The sequence below is a fragment of the Callospermophilus lateralis genome, chromosome 1 (genome assembly GCF_048772815.1).
Source record: "Callospermophilus lateralis isolate mCalLat2 chromosome 1, mCalLat2.hap1, whole genome shotgun sequence".
Taxonomy (NCBI): Eukaryota; Metazoa; Chordata; class Mammalia; order Rodentia; family Sciuridae; genus Callospermophilus; species Callospermophilus lateralis.
The window spans coordinates 207,429,926-207,451,849 of NC_135305.1; the positions used below are offsets into that span (position 1 = coordinate 207,429,926).

General features: G+C 55.9%; 1 protein-coding gene across 2 annotated transcripts in view; it reads left to right on the forward strand.

Moving 5' to 3' along the window:
• The window catches only part of Nbeal2 (neurobeachin like 2), a 30,816-nt gene that overhangs the window by 994 nt on the left and 7,898 nt on the right, over positions 1-21,924 (forward strand). The window contains exons 2-33 of one of the 2 annotated variants that reach the window (XM_076844770.2): positions 6,930-7,018; positions 7,086-7,214; positions 7,324-7,405; positions 7,501-7,625; positions 7,809-7,891; positions 10,234-10,319; positions 10,417-10,699; positions 10,847-10,953; positions 11,425-11,505; positions 12,953-13,036; positions 13,434-13,532; positions 13,975-14,576; positions 14,656-14,788; positions 14,875-14,994; positions 15,196-15,517; positions 15,709-15,791; positions 15,900-15,992; positions 16,202-16,376; positions 16,500-16,633; positions 16,983-17,142; positions 17,466-17,568; positions 17,679-17,832; positions 17,928-18,086; positions 18,252-18,411; positions 18,570-18,655; positions 18,826-19,341; positions 19,908-20,086; positions 20,193-20,352; positions 20,738-20,875; positions 20,972-21,322; positions 21,408-21,557; positions 21,687-21,844. In XM_076844770.2, the coding sequence (XP_076700885.2) occupies positions 6,930-7,018; positions 7,086-7,214; positions 7,324-7,405; positions 7,501-7,625; positions 7,809-7,891; positions 10,234-10,319; positions 10,417-10,699; positions 10,847-10,953; positions 11,425-11,505; positions 12,953-13,036; positions 13,434-13,532; positions 13,975-14,576; positions 14,656-14,788; positions 14,875-14,994; positions 15,196-15,517; positions 15,709-15,791; positions 15,900-15,992; positions 16,202-16,376; positions 16,500-16,633; positions 16,983-17,142; positions 17,466-17,568; positions 17,679-17,832; positions 17,928-18,086; positions 18,252-18,411; positions 18,570-18,655; positions 18,826-19,341; positions 19,908-20,086; positions 20,193-20,352; positions 20,738-20,875; positions 20,972-21,322; positions 21,408-21,557; positions 21,687-21,844 (5,384 nt within the window). The remainder of the gene's footprint in view (positions 1-6,929; positions 7,019-7,085; positions 7,215-7,323; positions 7,406-7,500; positions 7,626-7,808; positions 7,892-10,233; positions 10,320-10,416; positions 10,700-10,846; positions 10,954-11,424; positions 11,506-12,952; positions 13,037-13,433; positions 13,533-13,974; positions 14,577-14,655; positions 14,789-14,874; positions 14,995-15,195; positions 15,518-15,708; positions 15,792-15,899; positions 15,993-16,201; positions 16,377-16,499; positions 16,634-16,982; positions 17,143-17,465; positions 17,569-17,678; positions 17,833-17,927; positions 18,087-18,251; positions 18,412-18,569; positions 18,656-18,825; positions 19,342-19,907; positions 20,087-20,192; positions 20,353-20,737; positions 20,876-20,971; positions 21,323-21,407; positions 21,558-21,686; positions 21,845-21,924) is intronic. The other variant, XM_076844779.2, reaches the window with a different exon arrangement.

Below are 21,924 nucleotides of genomic sequence, written 5' to 3' on the forward strand. Positions count from 1 at the left end.
TACAGCAGGGAGAGATGCCAGGGTACTGCCTCCCTGCACCTGCCAGGCATGTGCTTCTGGCTCAGGTGTGCCCTGGGCACAATGGACCATTGTATGCCCATGAGCAGCTTCTCACTGGGGGGAAGTTCATGCTCAAATCACCTAGCCCTCTGTGAAAAGGCTAGCCAGTGGTCTCCCAGGGACCATAAGGACAAGCCATAAGGACCACAGCTTCTTTGGTTCACTCAGGTTGTGAGAGGTCTAAGCCCCTGGCAGGAGGCAGTGCATGGAATAGAGTCTCTCTTGGTGTGCCCCACGCCAAGTTCTTTGCAATTCTAAGCCTCTACTTCCCTGTTTGTGGAATTGACAGAGCCCTGATCTCAGGGGCTGCCTGGACTTTGTAGAGGGGTAGCCCCTCCGACTGGTTCAGGCCAGAGTAGGCTTCTACTTTCCTGGCTCCAAGGGGTCCCCTTGCTCTAACCTGAGGGAAACCTGCCCATAGCCTTCCTTTCTCCAATTATCCTATGGCCTTGGGCTGGTTTGGGGTCCTCAAATGAAGGAGGCTTAAACCAGGTGATGAGTCTGAGGGATGTTAACGATGGATGGGTCTTCCAGCTGGGTGGCTGGCTGCTGGGGTGTCTTGGTAAAGCTTCCAGGACTGTACCTCCATCCAGTATGGTTGCTTCCAGATGCCCCTTCTATCTGAGTAATGCATATGGTCACCCCCTATCCCCTCAGGAGGTGCTTAGCCCTCATGTCTGCGCTGGGTCTCCCATCTCCCCCAGCTCCTCACCTTAGGGGCCCAGGCTTCCTAGACTACCACCAGGCAGCCTGGGCCCCAGGGGGCAGCTTGGGGCCAGGCAAACAAATCCAGGATGTGTGAGCTTACCCGGGAGCTGGGTGGGGCCAGGCAGCCTGGAGAGAGGAAGCCTGGCCAGGCTCCCCCAATGCCTTCCTGCCTGACTGCTCCTGCTTCAGGAACATGGTTCCACCCCTCTGTGCTGGGCTCCCAGGAAGGGATAGCACTGCCCTGCAACTTTGAACCCTGCTAGGGAACCTATTGTGTGTGTGCTTGGGGAAGGGAGAGTGTAAGGTAAGGTGTGGATCTGATGGAGGGTGTTAAGAGACCCTCTATCAGTCAGCCACCACCCAGCCAGCAACACCTGCGCCCTCTCCCTTCAGCAGTGAGAGCTGACACCAGCTGGCAAACCTGTTTCCCCAGTTGTGGGTCTGGGCGAGGACAGAGCGGGGAGTGCCCCTCTTCCTGCCCTTCCTCTTCCCTTCAGGACCCCAAGTTTAGACCCGCCTCCCCTCACTTCTGTGGGCCCTGCTCTTCTGAGACTGAAGGAGAGAGGGGGGAGGACCAAAGTGACCCTAGACCTCACACAGTTGGAGCTCCTCAAGGCCCTGGTGGGGAATCCAAGGTCATCAGAAAAGTTCCTGAAGAGGTTTAGTCTGTGGGTAGGAAATCCCAGGTGGGTCTTCACCTGGGACACCATAGGCTGTTTCCACATTGGGGTCTTTTTTAACTCTCATTATGCCTGGTACTCCACTGCTTTCCAGCTCCTATATGTGGTAGGTGCTTCTGGCTGTTAGCTGAATGATCACATGAAGGGGTAGGCCCCATGGTAGTGATCAATCAAGGAAGTCATCCTAGAGAAGGCTTTCTTCGGGGGCTTTTGGGATGGAAGGGACAGGAATAGCAGGAACAAGCACATGGCAATGAAAATGCAAGCAGCAAGTTGTCGGGAATGGGGTCAGGGCAGAGGTGACCCAGGAGGCCTGGTGGATAGGTGGGAGCATATCCAGGGATTCCCCAGGGAGGGCACAGCTTGAAGAGTGTGAGAGGACTAGGGGACTGGGACAGCACCTGACAGGCTGGCAGTTGGGCAGCATGTAAAAGTTAATGCAGAATAGAATGCAAATAAGCAGTCCCTTTTAAGGCCGAACAGTAATGAGTGTTGTTCAACAGCCCCCAACCCCTAGTGAAAGGGTTTAGGGACACTCAGGATCACAAAGATCAGGATGGGACAAACACTCAGGTTACAGGTGGGGAGCCCAGGCTGAATTTTCCAGTTACACCATTGAGGACTCAAAGGGTTGGAGGAGGTCAGACCAGAGCTGGAGGTGACCTTGCCCTGCCCACCCTCCCCTGAGTCCCTTATCCCTGGCCCATGAACTCTACTGCCTCGTGGAAATCTAACCAGGGCCTCTGCTCCCTCTAGGTCCTTAACTGGTTCCTATTTCTTCCTATGCCTCAGTTTACCTTCTTGAAATAGGCAAAGGGGGGTCATGAAAGTCTCCGAGGTGCTTGGTTCCCTTACACCTCAGAGGGGAAATGAGTTTCTTCCTTCCAGCCTCTATTTCCAAGGCAACTGAAGGGAGAGGGACGGAGGTGATAGGGAAATTACCACAGAGCCCAGGGTTGGGGGAGGGGCTGGTAATCGCTGGTGTTGTTATGACAACTGGGGAGCTGATGGGAGAGTGTGGGGTCCCCTTGGAAACAGGGTCAGTTACTATGGAGACCCTGGAAGGAAGTTCCCAGTTTCCATAGTGATGAGACAAGGGGATGGTTAAACCTTGAAGGGTGTTATGGAGACCAGAAGGCCCACCCTTCCCCTGTGTTTAGTATCCTTTTTCCAGGTAAGGGCTAGAGACTGACTCACTACCCAGACACTGGAACCATCCTCAGTTGTCTCTGTCCCTGTCAAAAGATCCATCTTCCTGTTTCAGCTCATGGTCTGAGGTCCTCCAGGTCTGACTTCCAGAAGCCACCTTTGGCTTGACATTGGCCTCCTCCTCTTGATACTATGGGGGATTCCCTACCTTAAGACGCCATCCTGAACAGAACCCACCACACCTGTCTCATTTCTGCTCTTCTGTCCCTGGAGATAGGGTACTATCACTCAGGCAGCTCTGAGTGGGAGGAACTACCCATCATTGAATTGCAATTTACCCTACCTATTCTGAGCTCTTCCCTGAGGTCCATCAACAGACTCTGCCTCACCTGCGTAGGGCAGCAAATTGGGGAGCAGCCCAGAAGGCCTCAACTCTGTCAGTGAGCCAAGGTCTGCCTCTTGACCACACTCTCAGAGGGAGGTGGGCAGGGTTGCTTTGGAATGCCAGGAACTTGGGCAGGCCAGAGTCCTTGGATTGGGGCTCCCATCACGTCACCCTCACCTTGATCCTGGGTGGATGTGGCTGCCCACTGAGCAAAGGGATCATTTTTAAAAAGTACTAAAGGGCCAGACATGATGGTGCACTTCTGTAATTCCAGCTCCTTGGGAGGCTGAAACAGAAGGATACCAAGTTCGAGGCCAGTCTGGACAACTGAGTGACACCTTGTCTCAAAGTAGATAAATAAATAAAAAAGGCAGGAGATGTAGCTCAGTGGTAGAGCACCCAGGGTTCAATCCCCAGGACTGCAAAATAGATAAATAAACAGGCAGTGGAGGCTCAGAGGTTGACATTAACAAGCTGCTAACCACAATTCTGTTGGTAACCCCAACCTCTGAAGCAGAGCACATGAAGTACTGTAATGGTGGGAATAGCCAGTAATGTCCTTGGGCCGGAACATGCAGCAGGTCTGGGGTGCCAAGGCTGGAGAGGCTGGGGACTTGCTCTAAATATGGAGCTGGAGCCAGAGTGGTGACTGGCTGATTGGGCAGGGTGACTGATGTCTACTAGAGGCCCTCTGCATGCTGGGCCTCTAGTAGCCCCACCCATGCCTCCATGCCACAGCAGCCTGCCCTCAGGCCTCCCAAGTTACCTCAAGAGTTCCAGGAGACTGGCAGTTCCCTGATCACCCAATACTATTTGAGCCTCCCAAGCTCTCAAGAGCCCCTTACTCCCAGAACTCTCTGCATGTGCTCAGGGCTAGTTGGACATGTGTCACTGCTTAGCAGATTAAGATCTTTATAGGGGTGATCATTAGTACTTGTCCTCTCCCATACCTATAGCCTTCTCCCCTGCCACAGGGCCCTGGCACCATTTAATTCCTGGGCTCAAGGGCCCTGAGGTGCTCTTAAGCAGGTGTTGTTCCTCACCTGTCCCCCAGGGGTTGAGGCCCTAGCCTAGTCCTGTTGGGTAAGAGGCTGATCTAGCCCTATACCTGTTCATGCTCTGAGCAAGAAAGGGTAGGAGGAACCAATGGGGCATAGACCCATGGAAGAAGGGCCTGGGGAGCCCAAGCATACAGCCACCCTTTTCAGGCTCTGGACGCCCTCACCTGCAGCACTCCTAGCATGCTGTGCCCCCTTGGCCTGCTCTGTCTCTGGTCCTGGCTCTGCAGGTATTCCCATACCCTCAAGCATTACAGCCTCAAGCCCAGATCAAAGTTGGCCTGAGGCATCCCAGGAAGAAAAGGTGAGAACTAGAGAAGTGAGTTAGGCAGCTGCCCTCTTCACTGCCCAGTTCTACATGTTAGAGACCTCCTCGTGCCCCTTCCAGAGCCCATGAAGGCTGCCTTGAGCACCCCAGCTCTGAACCCATACCAGTCTCACCTACTGGAAGTTTACAGGACTGGACAAGCTTGGAGGGTGTGGTTCCAAGGGACAGAAAGCAGGAGTGTGCAGAGTGCAAGAGACCCACCCAGGTCTGGGAAGGCCAATCCAGGCAATGACCCTGAGGAAGGTGGGCAGTTTCTGCTTAAGTACTAAAAGCCCAAGTCACAGTGGCTGTTGAGTGTGGGGTGGGCAAGCCCTGGACAGGAAGATATAAGTCACAGAGGAGAAGCAGCAGAGAGGGTGGAGAAGCAGGCCCTGGGCTCACTAGGGGCCTGGCATGCCAGGCTTAGAGTCAAGCCTTTATACTGTGGGTGGGGTGCAGGGTGGAATTTAGGTTTTCAGGTGCTCAGCGCAGCTCAGCTGTTACTGACAAAAGGCCCATATTTTGGACCAGAGATGACTGGTTTGATTGGGATGGTTTGGAGTAGAAATGACAGTATGGGGACATTTTTGAAGGCAGACGAGGGTCTAGGAAGCCACAGAAGTAGGGGTCATATGGTCAGCTTGTGCAGGCTGCCTAGTCACCAAGAGCAGACCTAGCCTAGAACCAAGACCCAGCTTTCAGCATCTTCAGAGGTACAGTTGAAACTAAGGTGGTGGATCTCCTCTGTGCTTCCTATTTTCCTACCTGTGATGAGAGGATTCAGAAGGGATGGTCCAGGAGTCCTGGCCTCTGGTGTTTCAGGATCTGGGCATTTTGTCTCCTTGCTGGTTGGTGGGGAGAGGGGCAGTCAGCAACAGAGAGTGGAGAGGTCAACAATTAATTGACCAACAAAAAAGGTCACAGTGTTGGGCAGAGTCCAGGTGGTGTAGCCAGGGCATTTGAGGGGTTAAAAGTGCGGGTGAGTGCCTCATATGGTCCCTGGGCCTTAGGACCAGGTCATAATGGTATGGGTCTGCTCCTGGTGGCCATGGTCCTCCCTAAGTTGTCATGGCTTTGGATCGGTGCACAAGAGTGCACAAGGAAGGTGTCCAACTGCAGAGTGGCTGGCTGTTCGATCTCAGTTTTTTGTGGGCCTGCTCCAGGTCTGCTGTGGGTCATGCAGGCCTGTCTGTATGGTATGGGGGCCAAAGGGAGCAAAACCCAGCAATTCATCCAAAAGTAATTTGGGAGGTTCAAAAATGTGAGGTCCATGACCCCTGAGAACAGTTTCAGGCCGGCTGGGTGCCGATGTGTATCTGGCCCCTTCCTCCCTGTCCAGTCCAGTCCTTGCCCTGCCTTTCTGACTCTAGGAAAGGAGGTTGCTTTTTGGGCTCAACTGGGACCAGCAGTGGGGAAGGAGGGGCTCAGGTACAGGTGCCCACCCATATCCATCCCTGAGCATTTCTGGGTGTGGATTTAGATTAGGGCTAGGCTATGATTTACTCATCTGTCCCCTGAGGAGAGAAACCTGCAGAGTCCAGGTGGTGTAGCCAGGGCATTTGAGGGGTTAAAAGTATGGGTGAGTTCCTCATATGGTCTCTGGGCCTTAGGACCAGGTCAGGGAGATGTTGGTGCCTTGAATGAAGGGCACACTAAAATCAGGGAAGAACCCTCTTCCAGATAGGAGCTCTTCCAAGCCATACCTCACAGACTCCCCAAAACTGTCTCTGGCCTGCAAGCTCCACCCAAGGCAGGTGGCCCCGCCCCTTTGTGCTTCAGGTCCCACCCCCAGCGCCTGCCAGGTCTCTTGCTGGGCCTAGGGTGCCCTGGCCCCCCCACATCCCTGCGGTCTGCTGGGAGGAAGCGGCCCCCTTCCCCCACCGTGACTTTGCGCTTCCTGCCCCAGCCGGGGCGGGAGGATCCGTTTCCCGTTCACACCAAAGTTTCCCTGGTGGCGCCCAGACTTGGGCTCAAGTGCTGCCCCTTTTGCTCATGGAACAAGCTCTGGGGCCCGGGGTCCAGGTAACCCAGAGGGTGGGTAGAGGACCCGGGCAATGGTAGGAGCTGTGGCAAGGATGCTGATCTGTCGGTGGGGGTGTGCCTGTGCCTAGGTGCCTGTTCAACAGTGCACCTGCGTCCTGGCATCCACAGTCCAGGAGGGTTTCCTGGAAGTGGTGGCTGTGGAGCTGGGAGAAGGTGGCAGGAGAGGACCCAGCCCAAGGCTCTGAGTAAGAGACGTGTGGGAGACCTTTTTCAGCACCAGCACCGCCACAGCCACACCCCACTTAAGCCCCTCCCCTGCCTGTGTCAGGCCGGGCAGGGTCTTCCAGGGGTAGAGCAGAGCCTGGGAGGAGGGCTGAGAGAAACAAATGGGGTCTTGGAAGAGTGGTTAATTGTTCCAAAGTCCTCTGATGCTGACCTTGTGCTTCCTTTTCCCCCCAACCTCACTCTCTTTCTCCACCCCTACTGCTCTGCCTGTAATCCCCGTATATCCCCCGTGTCCACTTCCTTGACTTCATCCCTCCCCTGTCCACTGCTCGTGTTTGCCACCCACCATGCCCTGCCTGAACTCCTGCCTGCAGAAGGACCTGGGCTACTTGCAGCAATGGCTGAAGGCCTTTGTGGGAGCCTTCGAGAAGAGCATCTCACTGTCCTCCCTGGAACCACGAAGGTGAGGACAGGGTCAGGACAGGGAGGTTGAGGGGTCTGGCCACCTCAGTGACACTCCTTCCTCACAGGCCAGAGGAAGCAGGGGCAGAGGTCCCCCTACTACCACTAGATGCCCTGCATGTGCTGGCCGAACAGCTGGACCAGAGGGATCTGGAGCAAGCCCTGCTGTTGCTTAAGCTTTTCATCATTCTCTGCAGGTAGTCCCTCCCTGGTGTCCACCCCAAGTGGGCAGTGGCATGGGAGTGTGGGCCAGAGGGAGCGGGGGTCATATGCATCGGTGGACCTCTCCAATTCTTTCCACCCCAGGAATCTGGAAAATGTGGAGGCAGGCTGGGGCCAAGTGCTGGGGCCCCCAGTGCTGGTGCTGCTGACCGGGCTAGTGGCTGAGGTGAGATGGGCTCCCTGAGGTGGAATGGAGATAGGCAGTAGCTGTGGCTAGAGCAGAGTTAACCTCCCTCTATCCTCTCTCTCCCACACTGACAGCTCAAAGGACCCCCATCACCACAGGAGGGCCGTGGGACCCAGCTAGAGAATGTAGCCCTTCATGCCCTGCTCCTCTGTGAGGGTCTCTTTGACCCCTACCAGACCTGGCGACGCCAGCACAGTGGGTGAGACCCAGCCCTTAGGCAGGGGATGCAGAGAGGCTGGGCAAAGGATGGGGGCTTTTGGCTATGGCAGAGATGTTCAGGTGGGAATGGGCCTGTGCATATAGGCTGGTGGAGGATGACAGAGAAGGGGTGAGAGCCAGGCAAAGGGACCCAAGCGTCTGGCCTCACCTCCTGTTCCTCCAGAGAAATCATCAGCTCCAAGGAGAAGAGCAAATACAAGTTCCCTCCTGCGGCTTTGCCCTGTGAATTCAGCGCCTTCTTCCAAGGTCAGGCCCCACCCCTGCCCCACTTAGCCTTGCCCCCAAACCCAGGCCCCTTCCTGCAGTTCCCTAACCCCAGTTAGGACAGGAACTACTCAGGGGTAGCTGCAGGCAGGCCTGGGAAACCCACAGGCATTTGAGTGGGCCTCCAGAGGCCAAGTAGGAGTTCAGGGTTGCGAGAGGACATGCCGGAGCAAAGTGTCTTTTCTTGGTTGGAATCAGTGGGGGTTGACTTGTCCCCTGGATTGCCCATCCTCCTTTCTCTTCTGGACCCTCTGTGTCCTTTCAGCCACTTATACCCTGACTCCGATCACCAGAACACTCCATAGCCTGGTCCCTTTGTCCCTGTAGCCTTTTCCCATTCTCCACCCCTGCTCAAGATGGGGCCACACTAGCCGTTTCCACCTTTTAGAGGAGCTGGTGCCCAGGATACCTCCAGCCACCCATTCTCCCTGGTAACCTCCTCTCCTGGGTCCCCTCTCATCTCCTTGCATTGGAGGGAGACTGGCAGGGCTATGAGAAGGTGGTGACCTTTTTGGGTTTTGAGTATCTTCTCTGTGCTGTCTGTGGAGCTGTGGACCAGGATCTGGAGTGGGGTGCCACAGGTCCAGGAGGGGAGGTGTCCTGACAGAGTTCCCTGCAGCCGTTTTTCTCACACACTCTGCTTTTTTTTTTTTTGGTACTGGGGATTGAACCCAGGAATGCTCTACCACTGAGCAGCCTTTTTATTTTGAGACAGGGTCTTGCTAAGTTGCTTAGGGCTTCACTAAGTTGTTGAGGCTGGCCTTAACTTACCATTCTCCTGCCTTAGCCTCACGGGTTGCTGGGATTACAGGTGTGCACCACTGTGCCTGGTCCACACTCTTCTTGAAACAAACTAGCTTTGGCTCCCCACCACCTTAGACCCATCTGTGGTAGTTGATGCCCTTGAGATTTGATCCTGTTCCTCCCCAAAGCCCCCCCCCCTTTTTTTTGGTACCAGGGATTGAACCCAGGGGCACTCAACCACTGAGCCACATTCCTAGCCCTATTGTAATTTTTTATTTAGAAACAGGGTCTCATTGAATTGCTTAGGGACTTGCTAAATTGCAGAGGCTGGCTTTGAACTAGCCATCCTCCTGTCTCAATGAGTCACTGGAATTACAGGCGTGCACCATTGGCCCAGCTCCCCACAGCCTTTCTTTCCATCCTTTCTCCCTCTCTGCTCTCCAGCTCTACTCCTGTCACCTCATCCCTAGACTGTACCCAGTTACGCCACCTCAGGATCTTTGCCCACCCTGTGGTCTCTTCCTTCACTGGCCAACTGCATTCTCAGGCCTTGCCTCAAAAGCTCTGTCTCCAGTGGGGCATAGTGGTGAATGCCTATAATCTCAGCAACCTGGGAGGCTGAGGTAGAAGGATGGCAAGGTGAGGCCAGCCTCAGCAATTTAGTGAGGCACTAAGCAACTTAGCAAAATCCTGTCTCGAAATAAAAAATAAAAATGACTGTGGATGTAGCTCAGTGTATAGTACTCCTGGGTTCAATGCCCAGTACTCCCCAAAAAGAAGCTCTGTCCCCAGGGAGACTTCCACCCTATCCCACCTGAATCATGCCCAGCCCCCACACTACCATGTGACCCAGAGCTGGTCCCTTCTGCTATCTGGTTTTGGTGCACGGCCTGGCATCCTGTCCAGCTTTGGTGGAGCTGGGCCAGGTGGGCCTTCCATATACAAGACTGTGAAAGCCCCTAGAAGTCCCCAGTGGGGATAAGGTGGGGGGAGGGGGTGTCATTCATATAGTAGATACATTAGGGTCCCTAAAACAGGGCCTGGGAAGTTCCGCCTGTCACAGGGATGGAAGGAGCAGGAGATTTGCATCTGAGAAATTGAACCCTAGGTCACACAGGGAAGCAGAGGGGTCATATGATCACCTTGGGGACCCTATTTGGGGTTTAATGATCTGGAGAGTTGACTAGCCACTCCAGCAGGACTGTATGCCTTCCAAGAAATGCTTTGTCTCTCCCAGCCCCCTGGCATGGAGCCATGACTTTTTTGAGCCCCTAGAACAAAGTGAAATCTCTTTCTATTTTTTTTAATATTTATTTTTTAGTTGTAGTTGGACACAATGCCTTTATTTCACTGATTTATTTATATGTGGTGCTGAGGATCGAACCCAGGGTCACTCACATGCCAGGCGAGCGCTGTACCATTGAGCCACAACCCCAGCCCCGAAATCTCCTTCTAAATGGGGCTCTTGCTTGCTCCAGCTCCTACCCCATCACCCCTTGCCAGGACACCCATCTCTTGTGCAGTCCCCTGGCCCACAGCCCTGCAACTATGGTGACATTGTCCTGTCCTGCCCACCTCAGAGAGCCTGCAGGATGCAGACCACTTGCCTCCTAAGCTGCTTTTGCGGCTCATCCACCTCTTTGGCGCTGTCCTTGCAGGAGGAAAGGTAGGCTGGGAGATGAGCTTATGGGCCGGGGATGGCTGTCTTGGCCTCACTGCTCTATGGGCCCCTGCTCACTGCCCATCTCTGCCTTCACCTGCAGGAGAACGGGCAGATGGCTGTGAGTGCTGGCTCAGTGCAGGGTCTGCTGGGTATTGTTCATGGCTGCAGCAATGGGCCAGCCCGGGACCCCCACCTAGTGCGACTGGCGCTGAAGGCACTGGTGGGTGCTGTACATGTCCTGCATGCCAGCCGCACACCCCCGCGAGGGCCAGAGCTCCGTGCCCTGCTGGAGGGCTACTTTCGTGTCCTTAATGCTGGCTGGCCTGCTAGTTTAAACTCAGGCTCCGAAGAGGCCCTTGTAACCCTGCGGGTCAACATGCTCGGTGCGTATGGGCTCCCAAGCTCGTGGAGAGGGTGGCAAGAGGGGAAGGCCCACGTGATGATGGAAAGGCTGGACTGGGTAGCATGGGGGAGAAAGTTTAAATTTGCTTGGAGGAGTTGGGTAGGGCCTGACCTTGACCTTTGAACAGATGCCATCCCCATGATGCTGGCCTGTGAGGATCGGCCAGTGCTGCAGGCTACCTTCCTCAGCAACAATTGCTTTGAGCACCTCATTCGCCTGATCCAGAACAGCAAGGTAGGGAGCGCCCAGGCTGGGGGTGGAGGGGCTGGAACCCAGAGGCAGGGGAATCATGTGGAGGTGCCAGATTGCTGCTAAGGCCTGTACTCAGCGGGAGGGACTAGGCATGGAAAAGCCTGTCCTTCTGGGCCTGTACAGGGCTGAGTCTGAAGTTCAGGATGGCTCTGTATCACACAGAAGGGGAGTGTAATGGGAAAGAGGGGAGTGTTACGTGGGCTAGAGGAGGATTAGTTGCCTTTGGATATAGTGTCTGTCTTATTCATCTTTCCTTGCCTCTGCTCATCAGAGCAGACCATGGTGGCTCAGCCCCACTCTTCCCTAGTGCCTAGGGGGACACTTTGCTTGGGACTCAGGGTGTCATTTTCCTCTGGGGCATAGCCCTGGCAGCTGCCCCAGTCCTGCTCTAACCCTACCTCTCCCATCTTCCTCCTCTTTTCTCCTTTGCCTCTTCCACCCTCCTCTGCACAGCTGTACCTGCAGGCCCGGGCACCCCCTGAGGGGGACAGTGACCTGGCTACCTGGTTACTGACCGAGCCCGATGTCCAGAAGGTACCACCCTGGGACTGACTAGCTGAGGGACACTGCCCTGTTCTCCCTCTTGAGCCTTTCCTGCGCTACAGCAGGGTGGCAAATAGACGTATATGAGGCCTGGCAGAGGTGGTGGATCCGCTATGTTGTCTCACCCCCTTCCAAGCCCCCTGCTGGAGGTTAGAGCAGGATGTGGCATATTACCCATCTGGTATTAGAATTGGGAGCTGGGGTGTGGCTATGCCAAGCTGGAAGGAACCTTCGAAACTCTCAACCACCCACCCTGATTTCTCAGAAGGGGAAACAGAAGCCCCAGTGCTTAGGGATTTGACTGTAGTCTTCACAGAAGAGGGGGTCCCCCATAGGAAGCCACTTCTTTCTGTGGATCCTTATACCCACCCTAAACAGGGCACTGGGTGTTCTATAGCTTCTTATGATATGTTCTAACCCTCATTTTGCATGAGGGCTACAAGAATCTGGGATTACAGAGCTGCACCACCATGCCCACCATCATTTATTTATTTATCTCTCTATTTATTTATTTATTGTGGTGCTGGGGGTTGAATTCAAGGCCTTGTACATGCTGGGCAAGCATTCTGCCACAGAACTAAATCTCCAGTCCACCTCTCATGTATTCATATAGATATAGAAACAGGCCTGGAAAGGGAAAGAATGTTGTCTGAGATCATTCCTAGCAGATTATTTTGTTTGATTGTGTTGGTGGTACTAGGGATTGAACTCAGGGCTTTGCACATCCTAAGCAAGTGCACTACCACTGAGCTCCATTCCCTGAGATCACACTTGGGAAATTGGGCAGATCTGGGACCAAAGGACCCTACAGGGCCAGAATATGGTTTAGCATTTGCTGACAAACTCTCTAAGCCCTCTCAGCTCCTCACCCCAGAAGTGGGGCAAGGGGAATGAGCAGCATGCCTCTTTGGCTCTCAGATTCAGCCAGTTTGAGCTAGTATCCCCACCTGGGTCTAGAAGACAGGGGACCGGGTAGGATTTAAAGGTCTCGAAGGTTCTCCTGGTTCTGACATCCTGTGATTGATTGTTCCTTTATTCCCAACCCCCCTCAATCATCATGGGTGATGGGGCACTTGCTGGCCTGCTTGCATATGCGTGTCTAGGTTGGGTGGGGATGTGTGGAGGCTGGGGCCCCTAAGACCACCAGGGAACAGGAAGGGGAGTGCAGAGAAAATGTCCCAGTTAGGCCCTTCCCAACCTTGTTTTCTTCCTAGTTTCTGTCAGAGCAGGTCTTGCTGAGCTGCTCAAAGAGGGCCCAGGTTCAAGGTAGGGTCACAACAGCAGGGGTAAATAGAGGGCCTGGTTCCCAGCCAGGGTCACTGATCCAACACATGCTATGTATCTGGGGGTGCCTAGCCCTGCACCCTTTTACTGCAGGGTGCTGCCAGCTGTGACACCCTGACTGCTGCCTCTGCTGACTGCCCCTCCCCATCCCAAGGTACTGGATCAGGATACAGATGCCATCGCAGTCCATGTAGTCCGAGTGTTGACCTGTATCATGAGTGGCTCCCCCTCAGCCAAGGTAAGGATGCTTCAGCCCAGCTGCAGTCAAGGTACCAGATACAGTTAAGTGACTACATGTCCCCAGAACAGACCTGCTCCCTGGAGCAAAGTAAGTCAGCTGAGAAGGTTCTGCCTGGCCCTTGGGCGAGCTTAGCTCACTAGGCAGGTATGGTCATCAGTCTGCCCTGGACATTGGGTCAGGGCTGAATGGGGGAAAAGGTTTCTTGTGGGCTGACCACCATCTGCAGGCTTCTGAGATGGTTCTATGCCTCCCAATCCCTCTTCTGCCCCTTGTCCCAGACAACATAGTGACCATGCAGAGCCAGGCAAGGGAGCCCTGACAGTGCCCCTAGAAGGGTGTGTTCACTCTGGGGCCTGTGTGCATGCTCACTTCCTTCCTATATTGCGCTCTGCAGGAGGTGTTCAAGGAACGCATTGGCTACCTGCACCTGCAGGAGGTCCTGCAGAGCCACGGGCCCCCCACCCATCGGTTGTTGCAAGAGCTGCTTAACATGGTAAGGGCAGGGCTTGGATCCAGAGTCCCAAAGGCAGCCAGGACTGAGTCACAAATGGGGAGGTCTCCACCCTGGAGGACTGTTGACTATAGTTGGTACACTGTATGACTTGTGGCCCAGCCATGCTCATCAGTGTCCCTGGGGTAAGTTTTCTGGACTGTGGGGCCCTGGAAGTTGCTGCATGTTGGCCGGCCCCAGGATGGTCCTAGGAATGTGCAGGTTGGGGCTCCGCCTACCCAGGCTACAAACTGAGGCTTGGAGGTTGACAGTGCTGAAGAATTGCTATTAGTGGTCTTTGTCATCTGTGTACCCATGACTATGAGCAGGATGGTGTAGCACATGTGGCTTATTCATGCTGTAGGCAATTAATTGAGACAGGAAGTCCCACACTTGGCAGGGTGCCACAGTTGACCAGCGACTGTCACATTCTCTCCACCCACAGGCTGTGGAGGGTGACCACACCATATGCCCGCCTCCACCAATCCGCAATGAGCAACCGTTGCTGGTGCTGATGCAATGGCTGCCATCACTGCCCACAGCTGAACTGCGGCTCTTTCTAGCTCAACGCCTCTGGTGGCTCTGTAACAGCTGTGCTGCCAGCCGTGCCACCTGTGTGCAGGCAGGCCTGGTGGGCTACCTGCTAGAGACACTCAACACAGGAATAGCCCTGGAGGCCCGGTGCCAGGAGCAATTGTTGGCGCTGCTACAGGCACTGGGCCGTGTGTCAATAAGGCCCTTGGAGCTACGTCGCCTGCTGCGCCCCCCATCAGAGCTGGACTCAGGGCCAGGTGGAGCTGAGGCTGGGAAGGCTCGACATGCAGGTGCCATCATTCGAGCCCTCTCAGGCATGGCCCGGCACCAGGGTCCTGCACGTGCACTGTGCTACTTTGACCTCACACCCAGCATGGCAGGCATCATGGTGCCCTCTGTACAGCGATGGCCAGGACCTGCCTTTACCTTCCATGCCTGGCTCTGTCTACACCCCTCGGATGCAGTGCCTGCCCCAGCTCCCACCCGGCCACTCCAGCGAAAGCAGCTGTACAGGTGGGTGACTACCACGGGCCAGGACCCATTGCCAAGGTGAGCTGGAAGACATGGATGTAACCAACTTGCCTGCCCCCAGCTTTTTCACCAGCAGCGGCTCAGGGTTTGAGGCCTTCTTCACGGCAGCTGGGACCCTGGTGGTGGCTGTGTGCACACGGAAGGAGTACTTGACCATGAGCTTGCCCGAAGTGTCCTTCGCCGACTCTACCTGGGTGCGTTCCCACCCTTTTCACATGGCCCAATGGGGAGGGGGATACCAAGTCCCAAGTGTGGCTTGACATTTGGGCTTCTGTTCTAGCATTGTATCACCATCATCCATGTGCCTGGGCGCCGACCCTTCAGCCAGAACCTGGTCCATGTCTACAAAGATGGCCATCTGGTCAAAACAGCACCCCTTCGCTGTCCCTCCCTCAGTGAGGTATGCCAGGCAGGGTTTGGGGAGTGCTGTGGATGGGGTGGAGCCTAGAGCCTTGTGGGTCCTCCACTCTGCCTCCCTCTCGGCCTCAGACTTCAGCTTCTGGGATCTGTGTAGTCTTGGGGGTCACTGTGAGAATCTGGATGTAATTGGAGCCTCAGGCTTTGCTGTGACCTGACCAGTCCCCCAACCCTGGCCCCACAGCCTTTCTCCTCCTGTTGTATCGGCTCTGCTGGGCACCGCACAACGACCACCACCACGGGGCTTCCCACGCCACCAGTCCATGCTGCCCTGGCTCATGCTCACCCCTCCCTCACCCGCTCCCAGTCCGTCCCAGCCTCCGTAGCGCTGGGCTGGGGGTCCGGGCTGGTGGCCCCCCTGCAGGAGGGCAGCATCAGCTCCACCCTTGCAGGCACCCAGGACACTCGATGGGGCAGCCCCACATCCCTGGAGGGTGAGCTAGGGGCTGTGGCCATCTTCCATGAAGCGCTGCAGGCAGCCACCCTGAGAGTCCTGTGTGCTCTAGGTAGGTAGCTCTTTCTGCCTGGTCCCAGCCCCTGTCCTGTTGTCCCAAGTCCAAGTCCAGAGATCAGTGGGGCTAGGGCACAAAAGGTTTCTCTGGGAGTCTGTCTTCTGATTGGGCAGGGAAGAGGCAGGCTCTGGATGTAGTTTGGCCAGAGGCCCAGTGAGGTCTGACGACTTTCCCTTGCTCCTCAGGGCCCAATGAGCCGGCCCCCTTCAAGCCTGAGGGTGATCTGCACGAGCTGGGTGCCAAGTTACTCCTCCATTACTCACCTCAGGTATTTGGGATGGTTGGCTCAACAGTGTTACCTTCCCTTGGTTCCTTCCCTCTGTCTGTCACCCCTTCCTCTATCTGACCCTTGCCACCTGCTCATCTGCTCTTCTAGGCCTGTAAGAATAACATCTGTCTGGACCTATCCCCTAGCCATGCGCTGGATGGCCGCTTGACAGGCCACAGGGTGCAGACATGGGATGTGAAGGTGAGTGTGCATGTGTGGGTAGTGTGTGCAACAAGCAGGAGTGGGGCCCAGCGTGAAAAGATGTTCTGGGGAGCAGCTCTGGGCCTTGGCAGGATTTTGGGAAACTAACTCAAGCGAGCTGGCTGGGATCCAGGCTCCCAGGCTGGATGGTGGGGTGGAGCAGGGCAGGATGCTGGGAACCACTCTCTCACTGCTGTCCCCTCTCCCAGGATGTGGTGAACTGTATTGGGGGCATGGGTGCCTTGTTACCCCTGCTGGAGCAAGTGGCTCTGCAGCCCCAAGAGGCTGAGGCAGGTCCAGCCGAAACATACGACCTACTGGGGCCTGAACTGACTTCTGGTCATAATACTCAAGGCCTGCTTCTCCCTCTGGGCAAGTCTTCAGGTAAGCATCCTTGGGGCCTGGCTTGCAGGAGAGAATCTGGCACAATGAAGAGTTGGAGCTTGAGGTCTCATGGTCACTGGTAAGCCCTTGACCCACATCTGTTTCCTCCTTGGTGGCCGGCAGAGGAGCGGATGGAGAAGAACCCAGTGGCAGCCTTTCTGCTGATGCTGAGGAACTTCTTGCAGGCCCACACTGTGAACCAGGAGAGCCTGATGCAGTGCCAGGGGCCTGCCATCATCGGGGCCCTCCTGCGCAAGGTGAGGCCTGGTGGGGCAGGTGGGATGTGTCTGCCTGTCTGTCTGAACAAAGGAGCTGGGTGGGGGACCAAAAGGCAGAACTTCCTGAAAGAGTGGCATTTGAGTGGAGCCCAAACGGCTGGGTGGGGTTAGGCTGAGAGGATATGGGGAAAGGGCAGCCCAGGCTGGGGCTGGACAGTTCACAGCAGGCTGAGAGCTGCACTACAGCCAGGGGACACTGGAGAGTTTTGAGCAGGGATGGTCGTGTTGATGTCCATCATGCTTGTGCTGAGAAGGGTGGAACCTCAGTGGCTGGGACAGCAGGCAGGCAAAGCTTGACATCTTAGGCCAACTCCTTTTCCCACCCCAGGTCCCCAGCTGGGCCATGGACATGAACGTGCTCATGTCTGCCCAGCTACTGATGGAGCAGGTGGCATCTGAGAACAGTGGGCCTCTCCTGTACCTGCTCTATCAGCATTTGCTCTTCAACTTTCATCCCTGGACTCTCAGTGACTTTGCTGTGCGCCTTGGTAGGTATGGGAACCTGGGTGAGTGGTCAGTGACAGGACAGGTGGGAGACAAGAAGTTATATAACCCTTACATGTATGAAAACATCACAGTGGATTCCACCATCATGGTCATCCACCAGAATGGGGTCTGAACTAGAATAAGATATATTCCACGCTTATATAATTATATCAAAATGGATTCTACTGTCATGTATAACTAAAAAGAACCAATAAAACAAAGAAGTTATAACCATGTCTGGGTGATCTGAGGGTACGTAAGTTCTGGCAGGGGCATGGCTCTGTCCTGGAGAATCTCAAAGGACCCACTGTTGACGCCCACTCAGGCCACATTCAGTACATGTCCAGCATCATCCGTGAGCACAGACAGAAATTGCGGAAGAAGTATGGGGTCCAGTTCATCCTCGACGCTCTGCGCACCCACTACAGGTGAGGCTGTTGGGACCAGGTAGACAGTAGGGGTCCCACATTGCAGCCTCTAGCTCTGGGGACAGGACAGTGTGCTACCTCAGCTCACCTACTCACTCTGGACCCGCCAGCCCACAGCGGGAGCGCCCCCTTGCGGCTGACGACCTGCGCACAGTGCAAACCTCCCTCCTGGGCCTGGCGCGGGAGTTCCTGGTACGCAGCTTCTCTGCTGAGGATGTGCATGTCCTACTGAATTTTTTGGCAGCTGTGGGTGATGATGGCCAGGTAGGCTGAAGGTTGGTGAGGCTGAGGCTTTGGGTAAGGGTGGTGTGTGGACCATGTGAGAGGCCCAGACCAGAGTGAGACTTTGTACCCGCAAGGTGATAGGCGTACTGGATCTGCTGCTGGCCCTGCTTCAGGGCTCCCCAGCACAGGAGTCCTTGGCTGTCTTCCTGTTGGAGCCAGGGAACCTTGAGGTGTTGCTGGCACTGCTGGTGCGACCAAGGTCACTGCCTCTGCTGCCTGACCGAGTGTGCAAGGTATACCCAACCCACCCCGAATCCTGGCTGGGGTCCTGGGAGGCCTGTGCCATTGGGTGAAGCTGCCTTCACAGGCCTCTCCTGGAGCCACACACTTGCACAGTGACTTCCTCTACTATGGTAAGTCCTTTCCTATGATGACGGCCCCCAACGGTCCCCACATAGATCCTGCGCAGACTGCAGCAGAATGAGCGGTTACCTGAGAAGAGCCGCCAGCGACTGCGATTGCAGGAGAGTGGTCTGCAGGGCCTCATTGCCTGCCTGCCAGAGGGAACCATCTGCCCCCAGCTCTGCCAAGGCCTCTATAAGCTATTACTGGGGGCAGGTATGATCTGATTGGGGCTGAGAGGCGGGGCAGGTGGAGGGGGTGATGTGTACTGGGAAAACAGGGCTTGGTGGGAGAGGGTCAGCATAGGGACCAGGACTGAGGGCAACCTCTCTTGCTGGAGTCAGTCCCTCAGGCCCCTCTGACCATCCCTCCAGATAGCCTGAACCTCTCAGATCTATTAGCTGTGGTACAGCTGTCCCTCCAAGCTGACCTCAGTGTCCGTCTGGACATCTGTCGCCAGGTGAGTAAGAGGTAAAAACTTGTGGGCAGAGGGGTGGCTTTCACCCTCTGGACCTCGTTTTACTTATCTATCATAACGGGTTTCTGGAGGCCTCACTACAGAGGCCCGGGGGACAAGGGCCTAGGGGCAGATGGTCAAATGACCTAACTTTCTGTGTCCTGGCCCTGCAGCTCTTCCACCTCATCTATGGACAGCCAGATGTAGTGCGACTGCTGGCCCGACAAGCCGGGTGGCAGGATGTCCTGACCCGGCTGTATGTCCTGGAAGCTGCCACAGCTGGTAGCCCCTCTCCCTTTCCCCCAGAGCTTCCTACCTCCCCGGAGCCAGCCCTGCCACTGCCACCCACTGAGTCACCTGCTGAGCCTGGGGATGTCTTCCTACCATCGGAGGTCCCTTGCCCTGATTCTGATGCCTTTTATCATGCTCTTTCCCCCTTCTCCACGCCCTTTGACCTGGGCCTGGAACGGGCCAGTGTGGGATCGAGCAATACTGCTGGTGGTGGCAGCAGCAGTGGGACAGTTACTCCAGCCAGCCAACCTGGCACACCTTCCCCACTGGATGGGCCACGGCCCTTCCCCACTGCCCCTGGCCGCCATAGCTCCAGTCTCTCCAATGTGCTGGAGGATGGCAGCCTCCCAGAGCCCACTGTCAGTGGGGATGACACCTCTAACACCAGCAACCCTCAGGTGAGGTGGGCCCACCTCTGGTGCCTTATGGGACCCCAGGAAGGGAACCTCTGGAATAGGGATGTAGTGCAGCTTCTCCACAGGCACTGCCCTATCTGATAGCAGGGCTGTAACTGCCTGGTGTGATGCCCAAAGCTGCCCCTTGTAGCTCTCCTTTGCAGCTGTGTCCCAAGGTGTTCTGGATCAGGGCAAGCCAGAGTAGGGGACACCAGCCAGGTTTTGGAGGGACCCTCAGGAGAGCTAAGTGCAACACAGCTACAAAGGTGCTCACTTGTGCTTCTGGATTTGGGGCTGAGCCTCAGGTCATCTGATAGAGTTCTTCCGGAGAATTCTAAGACAGGTCTTGAAGAGTGTGAATGTCTAGTGATACCTTGGCTTCCTGGCCAGAATTCAGGCAGTAGCTAGGGCCCCTACACCATTCTCCAGACCCTTGGTGCCAGGCTAGCTGCTAGCTGAGTGTTCTGCCTCCTGCCATTCCCACTAGTGGGTAGACAAGGGATGCTGAAGTGGTGGGGGGGTCATCCTGAGCCCTCTCCTCTTGCCCACTTTACCCTCCTGTGCCATAGCAAGCCCCCGAAGAGGAGCTGTGTAATCTGCTCACCAACGTGCTGTTCTCAGTGACGTGGCGGGGCGTGGAGGGCAGCGATGAGGCTGCCTGGAGGGAGCGTGGCCAGGTCTTCTCAGTGCTCACTCAGCTGGGGGCCTCGGCCACGCTCGTGCGCCCACCAGATTGCATCAAGCGCAGGTGAGAGGGCAACTTGGGCTGGCAAGGGGTCTCCTGGGCCCTGGGCCCTGGGCCCTGGGCCAAGGGAGGCAGTCAGGTAAACACCCAAATCCCTTGCCTACTCCAGCCTCCTGGAGATGATGCTGGAGTCAGCTCTGACCGACATTAAGGAAGCTCCCCCCGGGTTCCTGGTCAGCCTCACCCAGCAAGCGCTCTGGCTACTGCGCCTGCTGCAGGACTTCCTGTGTGCTGAGGGCCATGGTAATCAGGAGCTATGGAGTGAGAAGGTATGACCACTCAAAGGGGTGTTGACCTGCAGGCTTCTGGTTTGGGAGGTAGATACTACATGAGGGTATCCCTGGTGCATTGGCGTGGAAGTCTGAGCGTGGTCTTGCCTGGTGCACGAACTTTAACTTGCACTCTCCCCTTGGATTGCTGGTCTTATATGGTGACATCTATCTGGCATATGTTGTGTGTGGCCAGGTGTGATGGTACATGCCTGTAATCCCAGTAACTTAGGATGCTAAGACAGGAGGATTGCAAGTTTGAGCCTTGGCAGCTTAGTAAAATAAAAAAAAATATAAAGGGACAGGGATGTAGTTAAGTGGTACAACTCACCTGGGTTCAATCCCTAATACCAATCCCACCAAACCCCCAAAACACGTGTGATAGCTCTTTGAAGGTGTGTGTAACCTGCTCGATCGCCTGGGAGCCTGGCCACACCTGGCCAACAGCGCAGCTGATCTTCGTGAGATGGCCCAGATTGGCCTTCGTCTTGTGCTTGGCTACATCCTATTGGAGGACCCACAGGTGAGCATGGGCGTGGGCAATGTGGGAAGGGTGGGTGACAGTGTGGAGAGCCCTGAGGGTAGTGGGGTGCCACCCTCACCACTGTTGTGCCTACAGCTGCATGCCCAAGCCTATGTGAAGCTGCACACCCTACTGCAGACTGCAGTGCCAGCCCGGCGTGAGGAGGCCTGCTATGTGCTCTCCAAGCTGGAGGCTGCCCTTGGCCGGGCACTGAGCACCTCTTCTTCCGAGACAGCCACTGAGCCTGCATCTGCAGCCACTGCAGCCTCTGAGCGCTGCTCGTGGCTGGTGCCTCTGGTGCGCACGCTTCTGGACCGTGCCTATGAGCCACTGGGGTTGCAGTGGGGGCTACCCTCCCTGCCCCCCACCAATGGCAGCCCCACCTTCTTTGAGGACTTCCAGGCTTTTTGTGCCACTCCTGAATGGCGCCACTTCATCGACAAGCAGGTGCCTGGAGGTGGGGACTCAGGGGTAGGAATGGGATCCAGGGCATACATCGAACACAGGTTTCTTCTCTGTGCCAATCTTGCAGGTGCAGCCCATCATGTCACAGTTTGAAATGGACACCTATGCCAAGAGCCATGACCTTATGTCAGGCTTCTGGAATGCCTGCTATGACACACTCATGAGCAATGGGCAGCGGCGCCAGCGGGAGCACACCCATAGTCGAAGAGCCTTCCAGGTGTGCTGCCCAGGCTTGGGGTGGGAAGTTGCCCTACGCATGTGCCCCGGGGAGAACTGACAAGACAGGGTGGGGAAAATGGGGGCAGGTGAAACAGCAGTGGTGGGACGGAGCCGTTCCCACCTACAGGATCTGGTGCTGGAGCCTGTACAGCGGAGGGCACGCCTCGAGGGACTGCGCTATGTGGCAATGCTGAAGCAACAGGCAGCCCAGCACTCCACAGCCCTGCTGCACTGGGGGGCTTTGTGGCGCCAGCTCTCCAGCCCCTGTGGGGCCTGGGCACTAAGGTGGGCTAGGCTCAGGGTGGAGGGGCAGGGCTTGGTGGGGAGGGACCATCCTGGAGCCTTTGGTGTGGGGCCTGGGAGGG